This window comes from Sander vitreus, chromosome 11 (assembly GCF_031162955.1).
Source record: "Sander vitreus isolate 19-12246 chromosome 11, sanVit1, whole genome shotgun sequence".
In the NCBI taxonomy this organism is placed as follows: domain Eukaryota; kingdom Metazoa; phylum Chordata; class Actinopteri; order Perciformes; family Percidae; genus Sander; species Sander vitreus.
In genome coordinates, this window is record NC_135865.1 from 6,828,673 (window position 1) to 6,849,034 (window position 20,362).

General features: G+C 40.8%; 1 protein-coding gene across 1 annotated transcript in view; it reads left to right on the top strand.

Annotated features, from left to right (window-relative positions):
- Window positions 1–15,856: 15,856 nt before the first annotated feature.
- slc39a10 (solute carrier family 39 member 10) overlaps window positions 15,857–20,362 on the top strand; it is a 33,602-nt gene continuing 29,096 nt past the window's right edge. Inside the window, exon 1 of the mRNA XM_078263228.1 lies at window positions 15,857–16,020. Coding sequence (XP_078119354.1) covers window positions 15,916–16,020 — 105 coding nt within the window. The 5' untranslated portion in view covers window positions 15,857–15,915. The remainder of the gene's footprint in view (window positions 16,021–20,362) is intronic.

Genomic DNA, 20,362 nt, shown 5'->3' on the forward strand with positions numbered 1-20,362 from the left:
CTTCCTCTGTTCATTTTTGGATTAGGCCTGGCACTAAAATAAAGTGACCCTGAAAACCAGATTTACATGCATTGCCTTTCTTAGACATGGTTTAGAATAGGCCTGAGTTTAGCCTGTAGTCTTAAATCAACTGTACTGGGGTCCGTTTCAGGAAGCAGGTTTAGTGAAAACTCTGAGTTTGTTAACACTGAGATGAGGGAAACTCTGGGTTTTCTGTTTCAGAAAGAGAGGTTAATCAAATCTGAGAGAGAGGAGTTTCTCTCAGTCTCTTCCCTCTCCCGCTCTTTCATTCATTCATTCAGTCTGTATCAAGCGCATTTTAGCACAGTTTGTTATATGCATGAATAAAAAACAGGGTTGGTTTATTAACCGTGTTAGGCAGACTATAAAACGTTTTTTTTCTCAAAACGACGATCCCGTTGATGAAGATGCTGTATTACTCCGCAGGGAGTTGAACATACGTCGGGAGATGATATTGAGGCCCCGACTATAGATGCATTTTCATTTCCAGACTACCTATTTGAGCGGTATCGTTTTTCTTCCCAGTCTATCAGTTATGTAGCCTACATAACCTTATCCGTCCTCATATCACAAACGTCACCCATCGTGGACATGTTCTACATCCCAGCAGATTATTTGTGTCACATTACGTTTTTTCTAGCTCGCAGTATTGCACCTAAATGAAATAGATTATGGATTCAGTACCATTTCACCAGTAATATTATACTTTTGATTAAATATGAAATGAATACACTATATTGGAACGTACGCATTTACTCTAGCAGCAATTTTCTCCCACGCAAGTTCTCTCTCTTTTGCAGCAGCCGCTGTGTTGTTTTTTAACGAAATACATGTTCAAACTCGCTGTATGTGCGCACGAGTATTGCTCCTTTCATTAAGCACTTGTCTGGACAGTGGTGCTCACTGGTCTTTGTAGACCAAATAACACATTTGTCTCAAAAGATAGATTATCAATCTAAACCTTGCAACCATCTAACTCTAAAGTGAGGAGCCTATGTACTTCCGGGATTGCTCCGGTGCCGCAGGAAATGCTGCCGGATGCATGTCTTTTTGCCGATGACCGTTTCCTTCCGCTTTCTTTGTGTTGGAATTTTAAACTCTGGTGGATTTATGCAGGGTGCAAACTACGGGGGAGCTAGCGGGAACAGCTCAAGACATGGGCTCCCCTGAAAATGTGATTTGTGAAATTTTGGGGGGTCTCTAAAAATATTGACAATGTGTAATTTTGACATGCAATTTCAGTTTTTTTGAAAACTTAAAATTGCAAAAATATCATTCATTCATTCATGCATGACAGCGATTTAAACCTAATTCACTTCAATAAAGATAACTATACATGCTATTCTTGTCATGAGCATCAAGGCGTGGTGGCGCTGTGGTGCAAATTCAACTCATGTTTAACATGTTAACTCAAAGATTCGTAGAAAAAATATAAACGTTTATCACGCGCAAAGTCCTTGAAATCCATTCTACAGTTAGCATCGTATAGCCGCCACGGTAAAAAGAAAACAAGGCAGTTTAATTAATTTTGGTTTTACAAAGAACTTGTGTAGTGATGACAATACCGATTCACCTGCTGCAAGCCCTACTGTTGAGGTGGGAGGGCATGACACGGGAGGCTCCAGGCAGCAGCCATACAGTCTTGCTGCTGTTAGCACACCACCTGCCGGGGGGGGCAACGCAAGAAGCTGAAGAAAAACAATATCCTCTCTGGCTAAAGATGGAGGTTGTAACAGCTCGTCAGAGGCCAGTCACGACCCCGACCCCTCTTGCTCCTCTCTCCCGTTAAACTGGAACAGCCAGCAGTGTAGAGACTGGAAGAGCCAATATACATGGCTGTTTGTAAAGTATGGAAGCTTGGGGTGCATCGCTTGTAGGGACGCAAAAACCCTTCTTCTGTCTGAAAAGGTAACTGGCACGCACTTGTCTGAGGAGTGGATCAATGGGGAAGTAAGCGGCACTGCTCAGAACAAGTTGCGAAAAAAGATATATAAACTTAGGGACAGAGGGCAATTAAAGTGGCATTGATTAAGCAAAAGGAGATTCTGCCAAATAAAGTAATTGAGGTGAATTCCAAATTATTGGAGGGCACCGCAACATCATTCAGGTCCGCCTATATGGTGGCTAAGGAAAGGCTGTCTTACAGAAAGCTCACCCCTTTAATGAAGCTTCAGGAGCTTAATGGCGCAAAGGTGGGAACTGCGCATAAATCAGATCACTCCTGCACTGAGATTATAGGTCATATTGCACAGCAAATGCAGAAGAGGTTTGTTTCCAATATTCGTGAGCTCAATTCAAAGCATCACCATTGATGAAAGCACAGTACATGGTTGTGCCTATCTCATCGTTTACATAAGAAGTGATGTGAGTGGCAAAGGAGATATAGAAAATGTTTTTTTAGACATTGTAGAGCTGACGCAGGGCACAGATGCAGAGTCCATTTACAACATGTTAAAACAGTGCCTTCGTACAGCGGAATTAGATGATGAGTTTTTGAGGAAACACCTCATCAGCATCGCCACAGTTGGAGCTTCAGTTCTCACTGGCAAAAACACTGGAGTCATTGCAAGGCTTAAGCGTGACTTTCCAAACATCCAGTCCATACATTGCTTGGCCCATCGCCTTGAATTGGCTGTCCATGATTCTTTGAAACTGGTTGCTGGATGTAATCATTTCGAGTTTTTCATTGCCAAGCTGTATTCTCTGTACCACCAATCTGGAAAGAATGTGAGATTGCTTAAAGAAGCAGCTGCAGATCTAAATATGCAGATTTTGAAAATTGGACAGATATTCACCATCAGATGGGTGGCGACGTTCTGCAGACTATTGATATACTGAAGGCAATGAAAGCGATTGGAGGGAAATCCACACAGAAAGACGAACAGCGCACGTCCCAGGGGCTGTTTAAAGATGTTCAACTAGTTGAGGGCACAGGCAAGATGAACCGAAATCAGCTTGATCAATCTGTGATCGATAATCTCACAAGGCGAATGCCAGAATCAGACCTCCTACAAATGCTAAAACCCCTGGACAAGCTCTATTGGCCACAGGATCGGAATGCTTTGATCCCGTATGGAGAAAACGAAGTACGTGCACTTGTTAAAATGCTTGGGGAACCAGCCAGAGAGGTGGTCGAGGAGTTTCGCGACTGGAAGTTACAAGACAGGGCACCAGGCAGAAAGCTGGAAAAGATTTGTACAGCGAGTAGAACATACCTTCCTACTTCAGCTGAGTGTGAGAGGGGATTTTCTGCCGTCAATGATACTGACAGCAAGACCCGCAATAGGTTGCGTGAAAACAGCCTCTCATCGGTCCTTTTTCTGGACATTAATGGACCCCCAATGGAGAGTTTCGACCCAATTCCCTTTATCACATCTTGGATTAAGGCAGGTCATCGCCCATCCACTTCTTGGATTTCTGGACGAACAGCAAAGGAAGCTGACCCCAGGTCTCTGTGGTCGATTCTGTGTTAAGGTAAGACATGCTATTATTCCCAATGTGTTGTGGCTGGGTTGTTAAAGGTCTGCGTGACTCTCGATGTTTTAGGCCTAATTGAACATAGGAATTATGGTATTCTTCAGTAGCCTGAGTAATTGTCTTTAACCGTTGTTCATGTGAAATCTCAAAGACAGCCTGATGCGTTGTTATTTGTTGTTATACTATTTGTGGCTGGCTGTTTGCTGTTTGATCTATCAATTCCTGTCGAAAAAGTATAATAGGGTAAATCCTGCATAGTGCATACACTTGTAGCTGTTATGTATCTTTGTAAGTCCTACTCTCATGTCTGTATGCGAAATATGAAGCTGCTTCCCCCTATTTTCAGTGTGTATGCTACAAACAAGGCGTCTGGCAGTAGAGTCATATTTAAGGCACGGACAGAGAGGTATCAATCTTCTCATCTAACTCTTGGTAAGAAAGCAAGTAACTATATTTAACAATGTTGATGTAACAATTCAGTTATTTTTTTATGAAAAGAGGGGTCATTGATTAAAATAAAAAGAATAAGCAGATAAGAAAAGGTGGAATTGTAAATCGGAAAAGGTGGGTATTAAAAATGTTTTTTGTGTCCTGTAGTAATTCCTGGGGTGCTACTAAAAATGTCCTTCCGCAACTTACATGCCATTATCTAAAGTATTCTCTGTGTTTTAAAAAAAAAAAAGCATGTGGCCGGGTTGGTTCAGTGGGTAGAGCAGGCGCACATATACTTCGAGGTTTATGCCTCGATGCAGAGGTCCAGGGTTTGAATCCAACCTGTGACAATTTCCTGCATGTCTTCTCCCTTTCTCACCTAGCTGTCCTGTCAAGCAAAGCCCCGAAAAATAATAATAAAAAAAAAGTATTAGTTTCATAAAGTTGACCTTTGCCCTTTAGAAAACCATTGGCATTCCCGTGACCTCATGTCCTCAGATCTCTGAGTGGCAGGTCTCATGAGTTAGCAGCCTGCGTTCAGGATGAAAGGGAAGATGCATTTCCCTTGCGCTTTTCTCGCTTGTTCCATGACAGATGAAGAATGAAACATGGCCTGCTTATTGAATAACAGCATCGACGCTTGTGGCTAAGTACGCTTGTGATCTTTCAAATTAAACTGATGGATCATGACAGCACATGGCAAAATGGATTTGGGATGTCAGGATAGAGGCTCGCCACAGCCATCAGATGAACAGTTTCCATAACAAATGTGACTGAAAACTCGTAAAATTATGATAATGATTGGGTAGTGTAATAAAATCTGTATATATCAAATCACCTTTTGTATTGCTATGCTGCGCTGCGGGCTATCGGTAACTATAGAAGACTGGAATAGGAGTGATAGTGCATTAGCAGCACTGGATGTAGAAATGATTTTTTCGAGAAGAAAGAAAATTATAAAAATGAAGAAATCCCATGCGGGTGAAATCAAAATGTCCGCTACTGTTTTTGTCATGGTGAGTGAGCTGTAATCATGACTGCCATATCTGGAAGATATGAAAGATGAAAGGAAAGGTTTCTATCTTATATAACTACATTTTGTTGTGGTAGCAGTAATACAAACCTACAGTATGGGTTTGATCACATGTGACATGACGGGGGAAAAAAATTATGTGTACATTGCATGCAATGATTTGTGTGCTTGTGTGTCTTTTGTCTGTGGACATTTTGCAGAGGTAAAGGAAGAAGAAAGCAAGAGTGAAATAAAAAAAAGCAGCAACAAAAGGAAGATAGCAAAGGAATAGGGTATAAAGAATGACACCCAGAACGTATGCTTCATCTGAGTGACAAGTCTCATAAATGTTTCTATGTGCTCTCCCAAGAAAGCAGGTCTAGGCAGGTGTCAAAAAAAATATGTGGCAGAGGTGGAAAGAGTGAGAGGTGGGGGGGAGAGGTAGAGTGTAGGAATATCTGTGGTTGGTATATCTGTTCATGAAACAAGTCCTTCAAATTAAACAACAAAATACTTTGTTGGTCCTTGCCCTTCAGAACGACACATATAAGCGTTTTTCTAACTTCGTCTTTTCAAATTGATCTGACGTTAATGCTATAGGTCAACGTTTTTATTAGGTTTAACACATACCGACTTTGTTTGGGTTCAAATTGGGTTAGGGCTGGCCGGGTTAACTCAGTTGGTAGAGCAGGCGCACATGTATAGAGGTGTATGCCTCGACGCAGAAGGTCCAGGGTTTGAATCTGACCTGGATGATTTCCTGCATGTCTTCCCCCTCTCTCTCCCCGTTCATATCTAGCTGTCCTTTTCATTAAAGGTTGAAATGCCCAAAATAAATCTTAAAAAAAACAACAAATTGTGTTGTGTTGCCAGACCATCCACACGCTGCAGAGCAGAGGAGGGTCTGGCTACTCCACACAGCATTCTGGGATAGGAGAAAAACGTGCTCTGGTTTATTGGCATTTCTTTAAACCAATCACAATCGTCATGCTAAGCTCCGCACAGAGCCGCTGCAAAAAAGTCATGCGAGGGAAACTCAGATTGGACAGATAGTCTAGCTAGCTGTCTGGATTTACCCTGCAGAGATCTGAGGAGCAGTTAACCATAGTCCTCATCAATCCACCGGAGTTTAAAATTCCAACACAAAGAAAGCCGAAGGAAATGGACATCGGTGAAAATACATGCATCTGGCGGAATTTCCTACGGCACCGGAGCAATCCCGGAAGTGGAACGTCAATGATATAGACTAGGAGAGCATTGTCATCATGGTTCAACACATTTACATGATATCATATGGGGTTGGTATGACATCCCACAAAAACGTACGCACAACAATTCGTATGATATCCTACGAAATTATGGCGACTGTTGGCTGGTCAGGTGACGACTGGTCACATGACAGTTATGTTTAGTAGAGATCGGGTACAGGGCACTGCGAGGTGATGCTCCTTTCAGTGGCTGTTGCAATGGAGTTTAGCTGCCTGATCATCATTGACGTCATGCAGCTGCGTCAATAAAGTTTAGGCACCAAAATGATTTAAGATTAAAAAAAAGGTTATGGTTTGGATTAAAACACCGGCCCCCTTAAGTAGTACTCCTGATCAGGGGCGTAGCACAAAATTCTGGGCCCTGTAGAAAGGCATTATCTATTGGCCAGTCCCTCCAGGATTTTGCGATGTCGCGATCGTGCCAATTCACGCGAATTCAACCAATCACCGTGACTTTGGTGCGACTCGCAATTTTGACCAATCACCGCAACTATTATGCAAATATATAACCGGAGTTTCCCGCTACTTCAACCAATCCCAGCAGTCCCACGTGCCAGACTTTACGTCAGTATAATGTGACTCTGAGAGCCACTGACCAAGCGGTAGTGAGAGAGCGCTTGTTTCCGATATGAAGACGAGACTCGAACGTCTCACATTTACCAACCAATGTACCAATGTACAGCGAAAGACCATGCAAAACATTTCAGACCGTCCTGCCAACCTGTATAGATTTTAACATCAATGTACGCTGTAACGTTTTTTCACTCTAAAGTCAGCGGCTGCTGTTTAAATCCTGTCGGCTGTCTGCAGCGGGCGGGGGCGGGGCTGCTGCTCATACAGTTCCCCCGCTACTGACGCGCACACACACACAAACGCACACGATAGATGCAGGAAAAACCGCAGATGATACAACACGATGACTTAAATTGAGGACACAGCTACTCTCGTTATTGTAAGTGCAATGATAAGTTAAAGTCCAATAAGTAGCTACTTTATCAAAACATATGAATTTGTGTCCCAGGCCAGGATAGGAAATGAACTAACAATGTAAAGATCAACAAGCCACTGACACGTTCAAATTTGATTCATTCAATAAATTATTAGTTTTTGTCTTAAATCCACCAGCCATTTTCATATTATACCAACATTTGCAGCATCCTGAGCCTTTCTTGGTAAGGTTACTAGGAAAACTCAGCCCAGAGTAGTTTTATTCTCCCCGAAACAAGTTTCCTTTTTATTTTTAAAGAACTATACCAAAAAAAAATCACAACTTTTTTTTGCAACTTTCACTGTCTCCCGCAACTTCATTGCAACAAACATACAAAAGACATCACAATTTTTATCGCAATTGTTTACAAAAGCTCCCGCGAAATCAGGCATTTTGGACTGCAACAATCTCAAAAAAAGGCCGTGAAATCCTGGAAGGACTGATTGGCCACTCCCCACATCTACAGCTATTCATTATTGCATCTAGCTGGGCCCTCCTCACATAAGGGCCCTGGGTACTGCGTTTTCCCCAACCCCCCAGTCCGACACCCCTGCTCCCGATACATGAACACTCATTTCCTGGGTGTAAGTTCCCAAACACAGGAGCAGCACAACTCATTATATGTAAGGAAGATTCTGGAGATCTTGATGAATTACACAGAAGCATTTAATAAACACTTAATTAAGGTGAAAGTTTTGTGTTTTACCCGGGACACCAACTCTGCTTCCTGGCTTGTTTTATGACCCTCCACCCCAACCTCCTACCTACTTTATGCAGACCAAAGCGGTCTTTTTTTTACAGCAGCAGTCAATGTGGTGCATACAGTAATAAATACGTGGAATACAATTACAGTGCATTACTTTTCGTAGCTATATGTACAAATGGTTCATGTGAACAGCCTGCATGGTTGCAATATTAACCACTTGTTTGTGATTAGGGACAATTGTGGTTGTGGTTAAAAGAAACCTACGTTGACTGTCAGTACAACCAGAAACAACAGTGTTCTCCTGTGTCAAAGTCTGACGTCTTGTTGAACCATCCCCCCCTGACCTCTTCCCTCTACAGACTTTGTGCCTCTATAACTTCTCATCATTTCCTCCATTACTCCTGGTGTAGACAATAGCTATAAATCCTATCGCCACTTAAGGGCTTTATCACTTGAATGTTAACATATGTCTGACATTTTCCTTTGTGTTAACTGCCAAGCTTTCTTCAGAAAATATCTGACTGCGTTTACAGGAAACATAAAGCCTTGCTTTGTGTGTTTTAGAGAAAGTACTACATTAGTACTTGACGCTGGGGGTTAATGGCAGTACCACCAGATATCTACTGTGCAGTTTTTGATTTTACAGTACAATGCGAAAACAATATTAAGAGCAATGAGGTTATTGATTGCGCTGCAGCAGACCATTAATATGCTCCACTGACTTATAACATCAATGAAACAACTGTAACATTTTATAACAATGGCAAGAACACATCTTCTTACAGAGCATATAACAGAGAGCGCATGTCGCCAATACTTCCCTTCATCTTTGTCACGTTATTTAAAGCAAAATATATTTTACTTTGATCGGCCCTCGTATGTAGACGTGACATTTTGAGCACCTTTGAAATTGTGTTTCTCTGCAGGGAGCCTTTGAACATGCCCAAATCCTTCCATTGAGATCTCAGAGTGGGAGAAATAGCAACAAAGCTGCTATTGACAGGAGGAGCTGTGGCTGAATCTAAGAAAATGTCAGAGCTGTCAGGAATTTAGAAACACTCCTCTGTGCATGGAAAAAGACAGGATTTGGCTTAAAAGAGTGTTTTTTTTATTTGGAACACTTGATCTTGTACAGAAACAGCTCCTACTCCATGTGAAGAGCAGTGAATAACACTTCATTTATACTTTACCTTCAGTACCTGTTCATGTACTTTATAGTTATCAAAAAAGACAAGGTGCCAAGAGTTTTCTCTTTTTATTTGTCTTTAGATTGAGTTTCACTAGTGAGGCTTTAAGGCTTATGAAATGTGTGAATTTGAGTAGACATATATAAATCAACAGTAATTAATTAGGCACTTTTCCTCTTTGCTGTACACAATAAACATCCAAGTCTGTTAGGGATTTAAACATGTGCAAATACACATAATGTTGCTGGATTCAATAGGCATTAGTTATCTAACATTCTGCCCCTCACAGATTTATAAGGCAATAATACAGTATGTGATGCATGTTTTCTGCCCCCAAGTGGCCAAAAAATCTATTAATGTAGCTTTATGAAAACATTTCAATCTTTCTACCTAAATTACATACCTGATATGCTAAACAAATAATTCACATTGTTTTCTTGATAAGTTATATTAGAGTGGATGTGGTTTCTCTTCTCTCTAACCTATGCAAAACAATTCCACAGGGAATGCTGTTTACAGCATTGGTGTTGCAGAGCCTTAATATCTGACCATAAGGAAGTGTTTAATCAGGTGATCTCTAAAGGGCTCGGGGGAGAGAAGAGGATGAGTGCACCAAGCATTGCATTTAATTATTTTTGTTTGAATTAGTCAGGTTTGCCATAAAGTAGTGATAGTGTGATAGTAGTTCATATTATTAATTTAGATTAATGGTTTAAAAGTCTAAATAAGTTGCAATTTGACGGCGTGAATAATATTTTTAAAAAGTTTTCTGTGATGACAGACCGGGCAGCAGTTACTTAATTGTTAACTAATAAACAAATTAGGCAAAGTGATAGGTTTCATTTTATTAGTCATCTCAGAAAAACCTACCACTAGTTTAACTTTCGTACTCCCTATTACAGCTTCTGAAAGTAATTTATTTAATTTCTTAACATTACAGCCATATAACGCCAGCCTGTTTCATATGGAGTTATTTTTGTTTCGTTATAACCCAAGCCAGGTTTGAGAGCATATTTCTCTCTCTTTGCTTGAGAACAGTTTCTGTTGTGTTGTGGTGCTGCTTGCAGCGTGTTTCTGTATTTAGTTGTGTTTTTTGCTAAATGCTGCGCATGTGTTGTCAAATTGTTGAAGATGCTTTCTTATTTTGCTTGTGTTTTGTCTATTTGCATGTGTTTTCTTAATTTGCAGTGCTTTGAGCTCTCCGGGCCACCGTAGTCCTGACACATTACAACATCTGCATCGCGTGTCCCTGAACTGGTGCTGCTCATAGTCTTGATTACACACAGCAAGTAAATTGGGATATGAAATTCCCTGCTACCTCCTATAAAAAAATCATGTAATATCGAAAACATGTTCTGACTTACTGATTTACATAGATCAGTGACCTTTAACAGCACTTTTGATTGGGCTGCATACATTAAACAGAAAACACATGTATTGAATCACATGTATGAATGTACATAAGATGAGACTTTCTTTCTTTGAAAACATGAAGTTGTCTTTTCTTTAAAAGTGTTTACCAACAACAACAGCCATAAGATCATAGTCCACCTGTCTCTGCACGTTGAATATTATTACTGTAATTTACTTCATCATTGCATATTCATATGGACCAACAGCAAGCCTGATAGAGCTTGTTGGGCGCTCTCCTTCGGCTTACGTTGATCTAGGATATGTTAGTCGGAGAGGCTGGGTGTTGCCTGGCGATCGGAGTAGTATTTGTGTGCGTTATAGCTTTGACAAGTACAACAAAACCTGGGGGGGAATAAGTAAGTGCACCCACCTTTTCTCCAACCTCTACCCAGTTAAAGGGATAGAAAAATCCATGAGTAGATGGGTTTACAGGTGGCTAATGAGCTGATATTTAAAACTTGTCACGTGCCACGTCTCTCTCTGCCTCTTTCTCTCTTTTTCTTGCTGTCTTTGGTCAGCAGGTGTGCTGGGGTGCCAATATTGCTCTGCATCAGCAAAATGTCAGCCAGGAACACAAACACACACACACACACACACACACACACACACACACACACACACACAGGATCCAGACTGCATATCCCCAATGCCTATTTCCATCGTGTGGAAGGACCCATTCAAGATGGACGACCTTAATTTGACTCTGGTAATATAGGTTTATAATAGGGTATATGACTCGAATTAACTATTTCACTTGTGTCTGTAACTATGCACATGATAGCTGTTTGAGCCCTTATGGCCTCAGGCAGGTGTGAAGTTATACTTGTTGTCCTCATTAAGAATCACCTTACCCTTTTAACCACCGTGTGATAAAAAGGGCAATTCCAGCCAGAGTCAATGCCTCATCTTTCATGCTAGTCGTCAATTCGTGGGCAAAAGCTGCGTCAGGTAGAATGCCTGCAGACCATAACCACTCTAGTTGCAGTGCAGGAAATATTACCTCAGTAATCTGCAGCAAGAGGCATTTCAGCAGGAAATAGCTCCCTGTGCCGAGGTTGTATATATGGCCGGGGCTGAGTCAAGCTCGTAATTCAATGCGGTCGTTGGCACTTTTCATCCTCTCTCTCCGCTGGAGCCGGGTACTGGCTAAATGACAGTGAAAGCCACAATGGCACTTCCACCATTGCTTTACGACTGGCAGAGACCCTGGGGCACCATGACTGGAGTGCTGAGTGAGAACACGGCTGCCAATCACTTGATATTAATCTCTGTGTGATCAGGAGAGGCAGCCGGCATGAGGGGGGGGGGGGGGAACCTGGGGTGGGGAGGAGCTGGGAGGTGGACCCAGCTGGTGCAAGGCCGACAGAAATTAGCCGTGTGTCTGCTCAGAGCGTCCAAGTTCCTCACACTTACCTACACACACACACACGCGCACAGAGACAAAGAGACACACACACACACACACACACACACACACACACACACACACACACACACACACACACAGACACACAGACAGTGAAGGTCAGTGATCCATAGCCTTTTCTCTAGTCTACCATAACGCATAATGTGGAAAGACATGAAATTTAAAAGCCTGATGAATTTCTTGAAGCACTGCACGTGAAATTATGGATCGCTTGGAAATATTACATAAAAAGTCCAGTGTTAATATGAGGCCAAGAGCAAGGTCAAAAATCTGCACAGAGGTGGTGAACTCCTGAGGCTCGTAGTGTTACACAAATCTATTCATTCCAATACTGGCATAACTGTTTGTACAGTTATGTTAATGACTCACATATCCAAATCGATGTTACATAAATGGCATTACTGAGTCATTTTGACTGATTTTCTCAACTCGTGCTACTTTTAAGTAAACACACACCGTTCACATTTCTTATTCTTCTATTCATCGATTTTATTATTTTATCTCGTTCCTTTCTATCGTATGTTATCGTCTTTATTAAGATCATATTTCAAATATTTTTCTTCTTGTATATTTATGGATCTTGCACTTTCCCGCATGCCTTTTTATTGGGCTCCCTCTGTCATTGATGACAGGCAGTATGACTGTGTATACAGTATGTCTCACTCGGTGGACTGTAGAAACTGAATTGCCCTTTGGGGTTAAATAAAGCTATTTGTATCTGTATCATTTTACACCTGTAACACACACGGCACCAGATATAGGTTACATTTAAATGGTTTTAAAACTAAAAACTAGGGGTGTGCAAAGAAATCAACTCACATTCAAGCTCTACCGATTCAAAATCGATTCATAGAATTCCAAAAATCGATTCATATTTTATTTTTTATTTTTATTGTATGTCTACTGCAGTCACATGGGAAAAGTAACTACATTTACATACTGTGAATCGTTTTTTTTATCGAGAATCGTTTTTGAATTGAAAATCAATATTGAATCGAATCGTGACATTTTCTGAATCGTGCACCCCTACTAAAAACACATAATATGTTTGACAAAGACATCTTAACTCAAAATCCACTTACTAGCTTTTCCCAGAGCTTTCAACCACATTTCTTTCCATACTGATTAAAATGTCTGTATAAAAGATAGTTTGAGCGAGCCCCATGTGCTGTGGAAGACAGTGAGGTGGGGTTGAAAGATCCAGAAAAGTAAGTGGACCTTGAGTTCAGGTCAAGAATGCACTAACACTTAAAACTGTAATTATTAAAGCCTCTGTCTCCGTTGTGAATCTGTTACATTCCATTCTGTAAAAGACTGGAAAAAAAGCCTCTCTCATCTGTTTTAATCATAAATTGTTACACTGTTTTCCTTGTGGAAGATTTAGGCCTGAACCAACCTTAAACTAATCGTCCTTTCCTCTGGTGCCCCTTTCTTATCCTTCTACTCTCACGTCATAGAAGTGACTAAAGCAATTTTTTTAGAGAATGTCGAAATTTCTTGTGTCTCGTTTATAACCTTTATTACATTGTGAACTGACTGAAACCCTGCTTTGTGTCTCTTTGTTCTCCGACAGTTGTAATTGCTTTCTGAGTCAACTCACAGAGGTCAAGCCAGTAGATGATAAGATACGCATCACTAAAAAAATTTTTTTTCATTACAGTCTCTGACTTCAGAGAATCTTGGGCAGGGGCGTCGGACTGGGGGGGGACTGAGTACCCAGGGCCCTCATGTGAGGAAGTCCCAAAAAGATGCTAGAATGAATAGCTGTGGATGCGGGGAGGGGCCCTTAGATGCCTTTCTACAGGGCCCAGAATGTTGTGCTATGCCCCTGATCTTGGGAAATAAAGTGAAATTCAATGTCATTTTGCTGTAATTTCTACTTGTGGCCACAGTGGCTGCTGTTTGCTTTCAAGTTGAGTCGAAGTAACTAATCCTTCACTGTCAGGTTTAGTTATGTATGCCAGGAATGTTGTTGGAAATGTTGTAACAACTATATGACTCATAACAGGAATAAATATACATTTTTAGTTTCATTCCCAATTTCCTTGATTTTAAAAGTCATATCTCAGCTTGAAAACAGTCAATAACACAAACATTTTAATAATTAAAAACTAGGAACAAAATTGTTTGCATCATATATTTTTGCATGTTTCAAGTTTCAACAAACATTTTAATGCAATGATTTAACAAGCCCTAACTTCCCAGGTCCAGGGCTGTTTGGCCAGGATTATGAAAACTGAATCCTAATTTCCCCAGCACAACTCTGAGAAGTCTCTAAAAATGATTTTGTCACATTTATTTATTTATTAAAGGTGCCCTGCCCGCGTTTTTTGAAATATGTTAGGTCCATATGTGTTTGTGTTATGTGGTGAATGTGAAAATGAACTGCTACCTCCTCTGTCAGCTCTAGCCACTGAAAAGAAATAAGAGGAGAAATCACGCCAATTACAAAAGCTGGTCAGTCTGACGTGGTGTTGCCTGAGCTCATTACTATTCATGAGCTCACCAAGTTGTGCTGGGTAAAGGATGCTGATAGCCAGTCTCTCATTGGCTAGCTGTTAGCCAATCAGAGTCAAGCAGCTGATTCGTTGAATATTAATGAGAACTGGTACAAATTGAGCTAAGTCTTCCTGCAGGCTTTTTATACCACGCTAGAATGGCTTGAAACAAGGTAACCAAGGTATTTTTTTCACAAAAAATGTTACAGAGTCCATGGTAGAACTTCAGACATTACCACAAAGTAATGAAATATGTGTGGCAGGGCACCTTTAATTCAACCGGCCAATTATATTTCCTGTACATTTTTCAGAATCTTCCAGCAGGTTTGAAGGCTGTTTTAAAAGCCTTTACCACACTGCCAGGAATGTTATTCTAGTCAAGAAATACTGAATCCATCTACTGTATTTTAATTTAAAGAATTGATTAGTTAATGTTTTGCCTTAAACAGTCAATGCTGAGTGTAAATGTACCAGAATCGGCCTTAAAACCCTACTACGCGTAATCTGTAATTTCACAAGGTGATTAAAACCTCCACATTCCTGGAAACAATACCGAGGACAAGACATCCATGTCCTCAGTGGCAGCCCGGACCCTGCTCAGGTCATGTACCCTACATGCCACACTGTCATGACTTGTGCTTCTAGCCAGATACAACTGCACTTGACCATTAGATGAATAACTTTCCATTGATTGGTGACTTGGTCATAAAAAAACTTCTTCAGATGTTTCATTTGGAAAACATTAAAAGCAAAAAAGTCCAACCATTCAATCATGTTCTAATATATGCTTGTGAACATTGTGGGCCTATGTGTTAAAGGGCTAAAACAAACCGTTAAGGGTGTTAGTTTAAATTTTTGGTATGTGAATGAGGAACCTGCACACCAAATATTCAGCTGGTTTCAACATGCATATTCAGCTCTTCTCACTTTTCCCCGTCTGATGGATTAAAGTAAGCCCATGTATTCTGTTTGTTTTTTTTTCTCCATTTTTGTCCTCATTATGTTTGGTTTAAACTTAATACACTTTGTAAAGACTTTAGCAGCTCTGACATCTATATGTGGTGAATGAAGACTAAACTACATTAAACATTTTTGCAAACTATAGTATAAGAAATAATCATCTCTATAGCCTTCTTGCAGAAACGTGTGGTGCACAGCATGACACTGTAATTAAATAAGACTATATTTAGTGTCAGAGCAAAGGTTATGACCTCATCTTGCTATTCTCAAATGATGAGCTTTGACTGCCAAAACATATGCAGCTCATCTGAATTAAAATTAGAGGGTGTATTTATTTGGTGACTCGGGTGTGGCATTTACTCATCGCTGTCTGTACATAATTTCCTTAGCCAGTCATATGACAGCCCAGACACGATCTGGCGGAAAGAAACGTCAGCGCTTTCTTCAATGTACACTGCGCAGATAGCGCAGACTGTTGGCCCGCCCCTGCCGGGATTCTACAGATAGTTCGCAAGAGACGTTGGTGAATGACCTGCCTTTCGTGTGTTGACGTAAACCAGACGGTCACGGTATTTTTCTCTTTTTTTTTTTGGTACCGAGCGAAGAGGAAATGCACACGGCACTCGAGTGAGGTAACTATATAAAAACCCATTTGTTGTCATTCACTCCCACAACATGGACCCGGGCAGCATTTGCCTTAACGTGTCGATGTTACCACCCACTATTGTGAACATTTGATACGGGACCTTAGTTAGCAAATGTTATCGTTGCTCTTTGTAGGCTGTGAGCTAGTTTCCTGTGAGTCGTATGCTAGCTAACGTTAGCTGATTGAAATGTTGCCTTCCTCTCCAAGCTAGCATAGCGTTAGCCTGTACAAAAGGAGCGACTCTAACAAAACAAACTAGCGGTATGTGAATGTGTATCTCGGGCAGCTTTGCGGGGGCTTGTCTGGGATATTGACGACTAGTTGTGTGTGCTGGTGATTTAATCATTTCATCAGTTTAAACGCTGCTGCGTTGTAGGCACGTTTCAATGACGAGGATGAGTAGTATTCACTGCTCAGTGTTGCATTATGCACACCACGTGCAGTGTTCAAGCCCCCTCTGTTAACCAGAGCAATGGGCGGTATCGCTGCTGCGATTCATAACAGCGCGACTTAACTAGTCTTAAAGCAAAGCAAACGTGTGTGGCTGAGTTGCTTTTGATGTAGCATTTTTTCGCGTTAAGGTGCATTTTCACCTACCTTATTGGGCTGGCACATGTGTAGCTAGTGATTGCTTTTTGGTCATACATTATTCAAATTTGACGTTGGTTGTCCCTTCTAATAAATATTCAATGCGAATATTAAACAATTCAACGTTGAAGAGCACTAGCGTGCTGATTGTGAGATCATTAAACATGCAAACAGCATGCAACAGCTGCCATAAACACAGTGATCAGTGATATTAGTTTTTTTGTTAAACACAACTCCCATTTTCTAAAATATCCTCATCCTTGATGATTTTCATCAACTGACAGAATTGGAGAAATCGTTATGCTCTCCTCAGTTAAGCTGTGTCTTTTATTATGAAATGCCAATATGCATCCTATCAGTTATGAAAAATGTAATCAAAACATTAAACAACTAACAAAACTCCTGGTTAAAAAATACAATGAACCAAATTGATTTAATAAAGCAAGAGAGCAGATTTGTATTTGTTGTTGGTGTCGTCAGTGTGGAACATCCTTGTATTAACTGTTCTCTCCTTAGCCCCAGTCAAATAAAGAAGACAAAGTATTGCTATGCCCTCAGGATTAGAGAAGGTTTGGTCTGTTAAAACACGATTAGCTTCAATGTTGACGTGTAAATCCTCTATAGGAATTTAAATGGATTTGTGCCATGTATGTAATCCGTGCCTCCTTGTGCACCAAATGGATGAATAATGCAGGTCTCAACAATTTTATTTATGTTTTAAGTACTGCATAGTTCTCACTTAACACATGATTTGGGACCAGGGCCTTGGTACATTATGTAATTTTTTTCTGACTTGACAGAGTTCCTCCAGAGCCACAGAAGACAAACAACTGTTTCCACAGGCTGAGTAGTAGTCAACATGACTGGTAAACTGGCCTTCATGTGTGATGTCAGTGAAATTCCCCTTTAAGTATTGAGCTGTGTTACCAAATCTTATTTACAACATACTTGAACCAGTTTATGATTGCAGCATACAGCTTGAAAGTAGAGCCTAAGGATATAATGCACAGACTTCCATTATGTCATTCTGTATTTCAGAACGCTTACAGTGCTACATGAATAAGTGTTGCCTTTGTAATGTAGTAAACAGCCTTCAATGTCCATAAGATTTACATCCCAAGTAAAGTATATGATTAGGATGTAGGGCAGTGCTGGAAAAGAGAATTGAGGCTCAGCAAACCCTTGACAAAAGGCACCGGTCATGTTCTAAGTTGGAGTTTTTGTTAAAACTAGATAGTATTCAGTCCAAGGTCGCTTGAATTTTCTGTTGTTTCAGGTCCACTTGGGTCAAAGTGACAATATAAGGCCAATATACTGATGCTGAAATCAACCCAAAAAAACAAGTGTCCTCCCTACCACTAATGTGATTAAACAAACACTAATTTACTTGAAGTTTTGGGTGATGTTTTATTTATGGCTGAATATTATTTACAACATTTATTTACCAATATGCTGCTTTTTGTGTAAGATTTCTGCTGCAATATAATTAACTAAAAGTGGCCGTTGTCTATCCACTGATTCAATTCTCATGTTCAGTTGAGTTTTATTTATTTATTGATTTTTTTAATAATGTTTTTATTGATTTTTCATTAGTACATTTTAACAAGCCCTTAAAACTAGTTTTAAAAGGACATACAGTGCCTGCTAACGTCAATAAAATGAGGAGAAGGGTGATGGTAAATCTGCAGAAAGGAGTGCATCACTCATTAAGCCTGAGGGCCTCATTCAACATTATTATTATTAACTACATCTTTTGTTGAGCTAAATAGTTTCTTTTTACATATTTATCTCATGCTTCCAGTGTCTTCAGGGGCTTACAGGTTAAAGATCAGTGCCACATCAGGGATCCACTTCATCCTCCCTTAAAAGCCAAAAACAATCATAAACATGGGAGGTTGTTAAACGTTTAAAGTAAGCCTACCTTGATACCTTACAGTGCACACCCTCGGTGAACGTCCCTGTTGCTGCCAGCTGCAGGTTTCTTAGAAGAATTATGTAAACGTTGGCCTGGCGGGTCAATTTGTTTTAGTGCTCACAATGTTAACAATCTGTTGCACGCCACACCATTCCCACACTCCTGCCGTTTACGATACCGTTTTTAATGCAGACAGGGCATTTTGAGTCCTGCTAGCTAACATTTGTTAACCAATACATACCAATGCATGTTTTTACATCCACTGTTTTAATAACCGAGGTCAGGGATAACACTGCGCTGCCATTTTAAAACATTTTACACATTTCAAGTTGCTGATTTACATCAAGGCAGATTAGTAAAATGGGCAGACTGTCCTACCAAGAGTACACCTATAGCGCCACACACACACACACACACACACACACACACACACACACATATACACACATATACACACACACACACACACACACACACGCGTACCCCATGAGTAGCTGGTCAGGTGGTTGATCCCAGACACAGCTCCCTGACTGCTCAAACACACACACACACACACACACACACACACACATTCCCTCCATGTGCCTCCCTCCTCCCTGTACAAATGAGTTAAGTCACTTGACTCAAAAGCCTCAAAACAGTCAACCTGTTACTTATGTTAGTGCTGGCGTGAACATTTTGTATTGGTGTGGCGTGAACTCCTGTCCTTTTTGGCTTATTTGTGATTAGAGGTAAGCATCACTGTGTTTTGCCAAGGTGTTGTTTCTTTGACATCTGCACAGTGTACATACTCCTCCGCTGATTGTTCTGTTGACTTGTCCGTGTTTTCCTGGTCTAGCCTTGCGGCCTCAGACTCTTTTACACTGTGATCAACATGCTATCCAGACCACAGAGCATCAACCACGCACCTGCGCCTTGCCACAGTGATTACTCGCTCATTTGCGTTGCAGCTTCATGATTCCAACCGAGGAATTCAGGACTATATACACAGCATCTTACAGCAACGACTCAGTGGCTTCAACTTACAAAACCTGAATTAGATGTGGTATTTCCTGTTTTGTGCTGTTTGACTCGGTAAGAAGTTCAGGGAAGTTGTAGCATGTGTACATTGGTCTTATTTGAACCTGCATGTCATGGTGGCCCTATAACCTAATTTCATACCACAGAGGGATGCAAAATATGTGCTGAACATTAGGGTGTTCCAGCCTTGTTTTCTTTAAGGCTGTTTGGAGAAGCTGGAAATTTGTAGGACTTGGAAAGGTTGGACATTTCTTCATTCATTCATTTATCTTCATATTCAGTTGGAGACAAGTGCGTGAAACATGTGTCTTCTTCACCTACCACCTGTGGTGAGTCTGCTATTATCAGGCTGGCTGTTTGAAAGACTGTCTACATTACTGTGAGTATGTCTGGTACTTGAGTCAGATGATTTGCAGGAGACCTACCGCACAGCTCATGACAATTTCCACAGAATAGCTGGTCTTGATCAGAGGATTGCTGGTTTGACGTGTCAAAATGACTACCTTGATCGCTGTTTGTTTTTGCTGTAATTCTTTTGCAGCAGTCGTGGGTGGTTGTCCATGTAATTACAAAATCACTGTGTCTGTAAACATGAGGTGTATAGGCTACTTGCTTGTGCTTCTTGTGGACAGTTGAGCTAAGCTGTAGACTAATGATTTCACATTCTGTCTGCCAGTGTTGGTAACGTCTCACTGTGCAGCCTCACCACTGTGCCAATGAATGCTTAGGAAACATTGATGGGTAAGCTAAAAACAGTTGACAGTTAGAGTTGGGTCAATTTCTGTTTTGTCCAGTGTACAAGGCT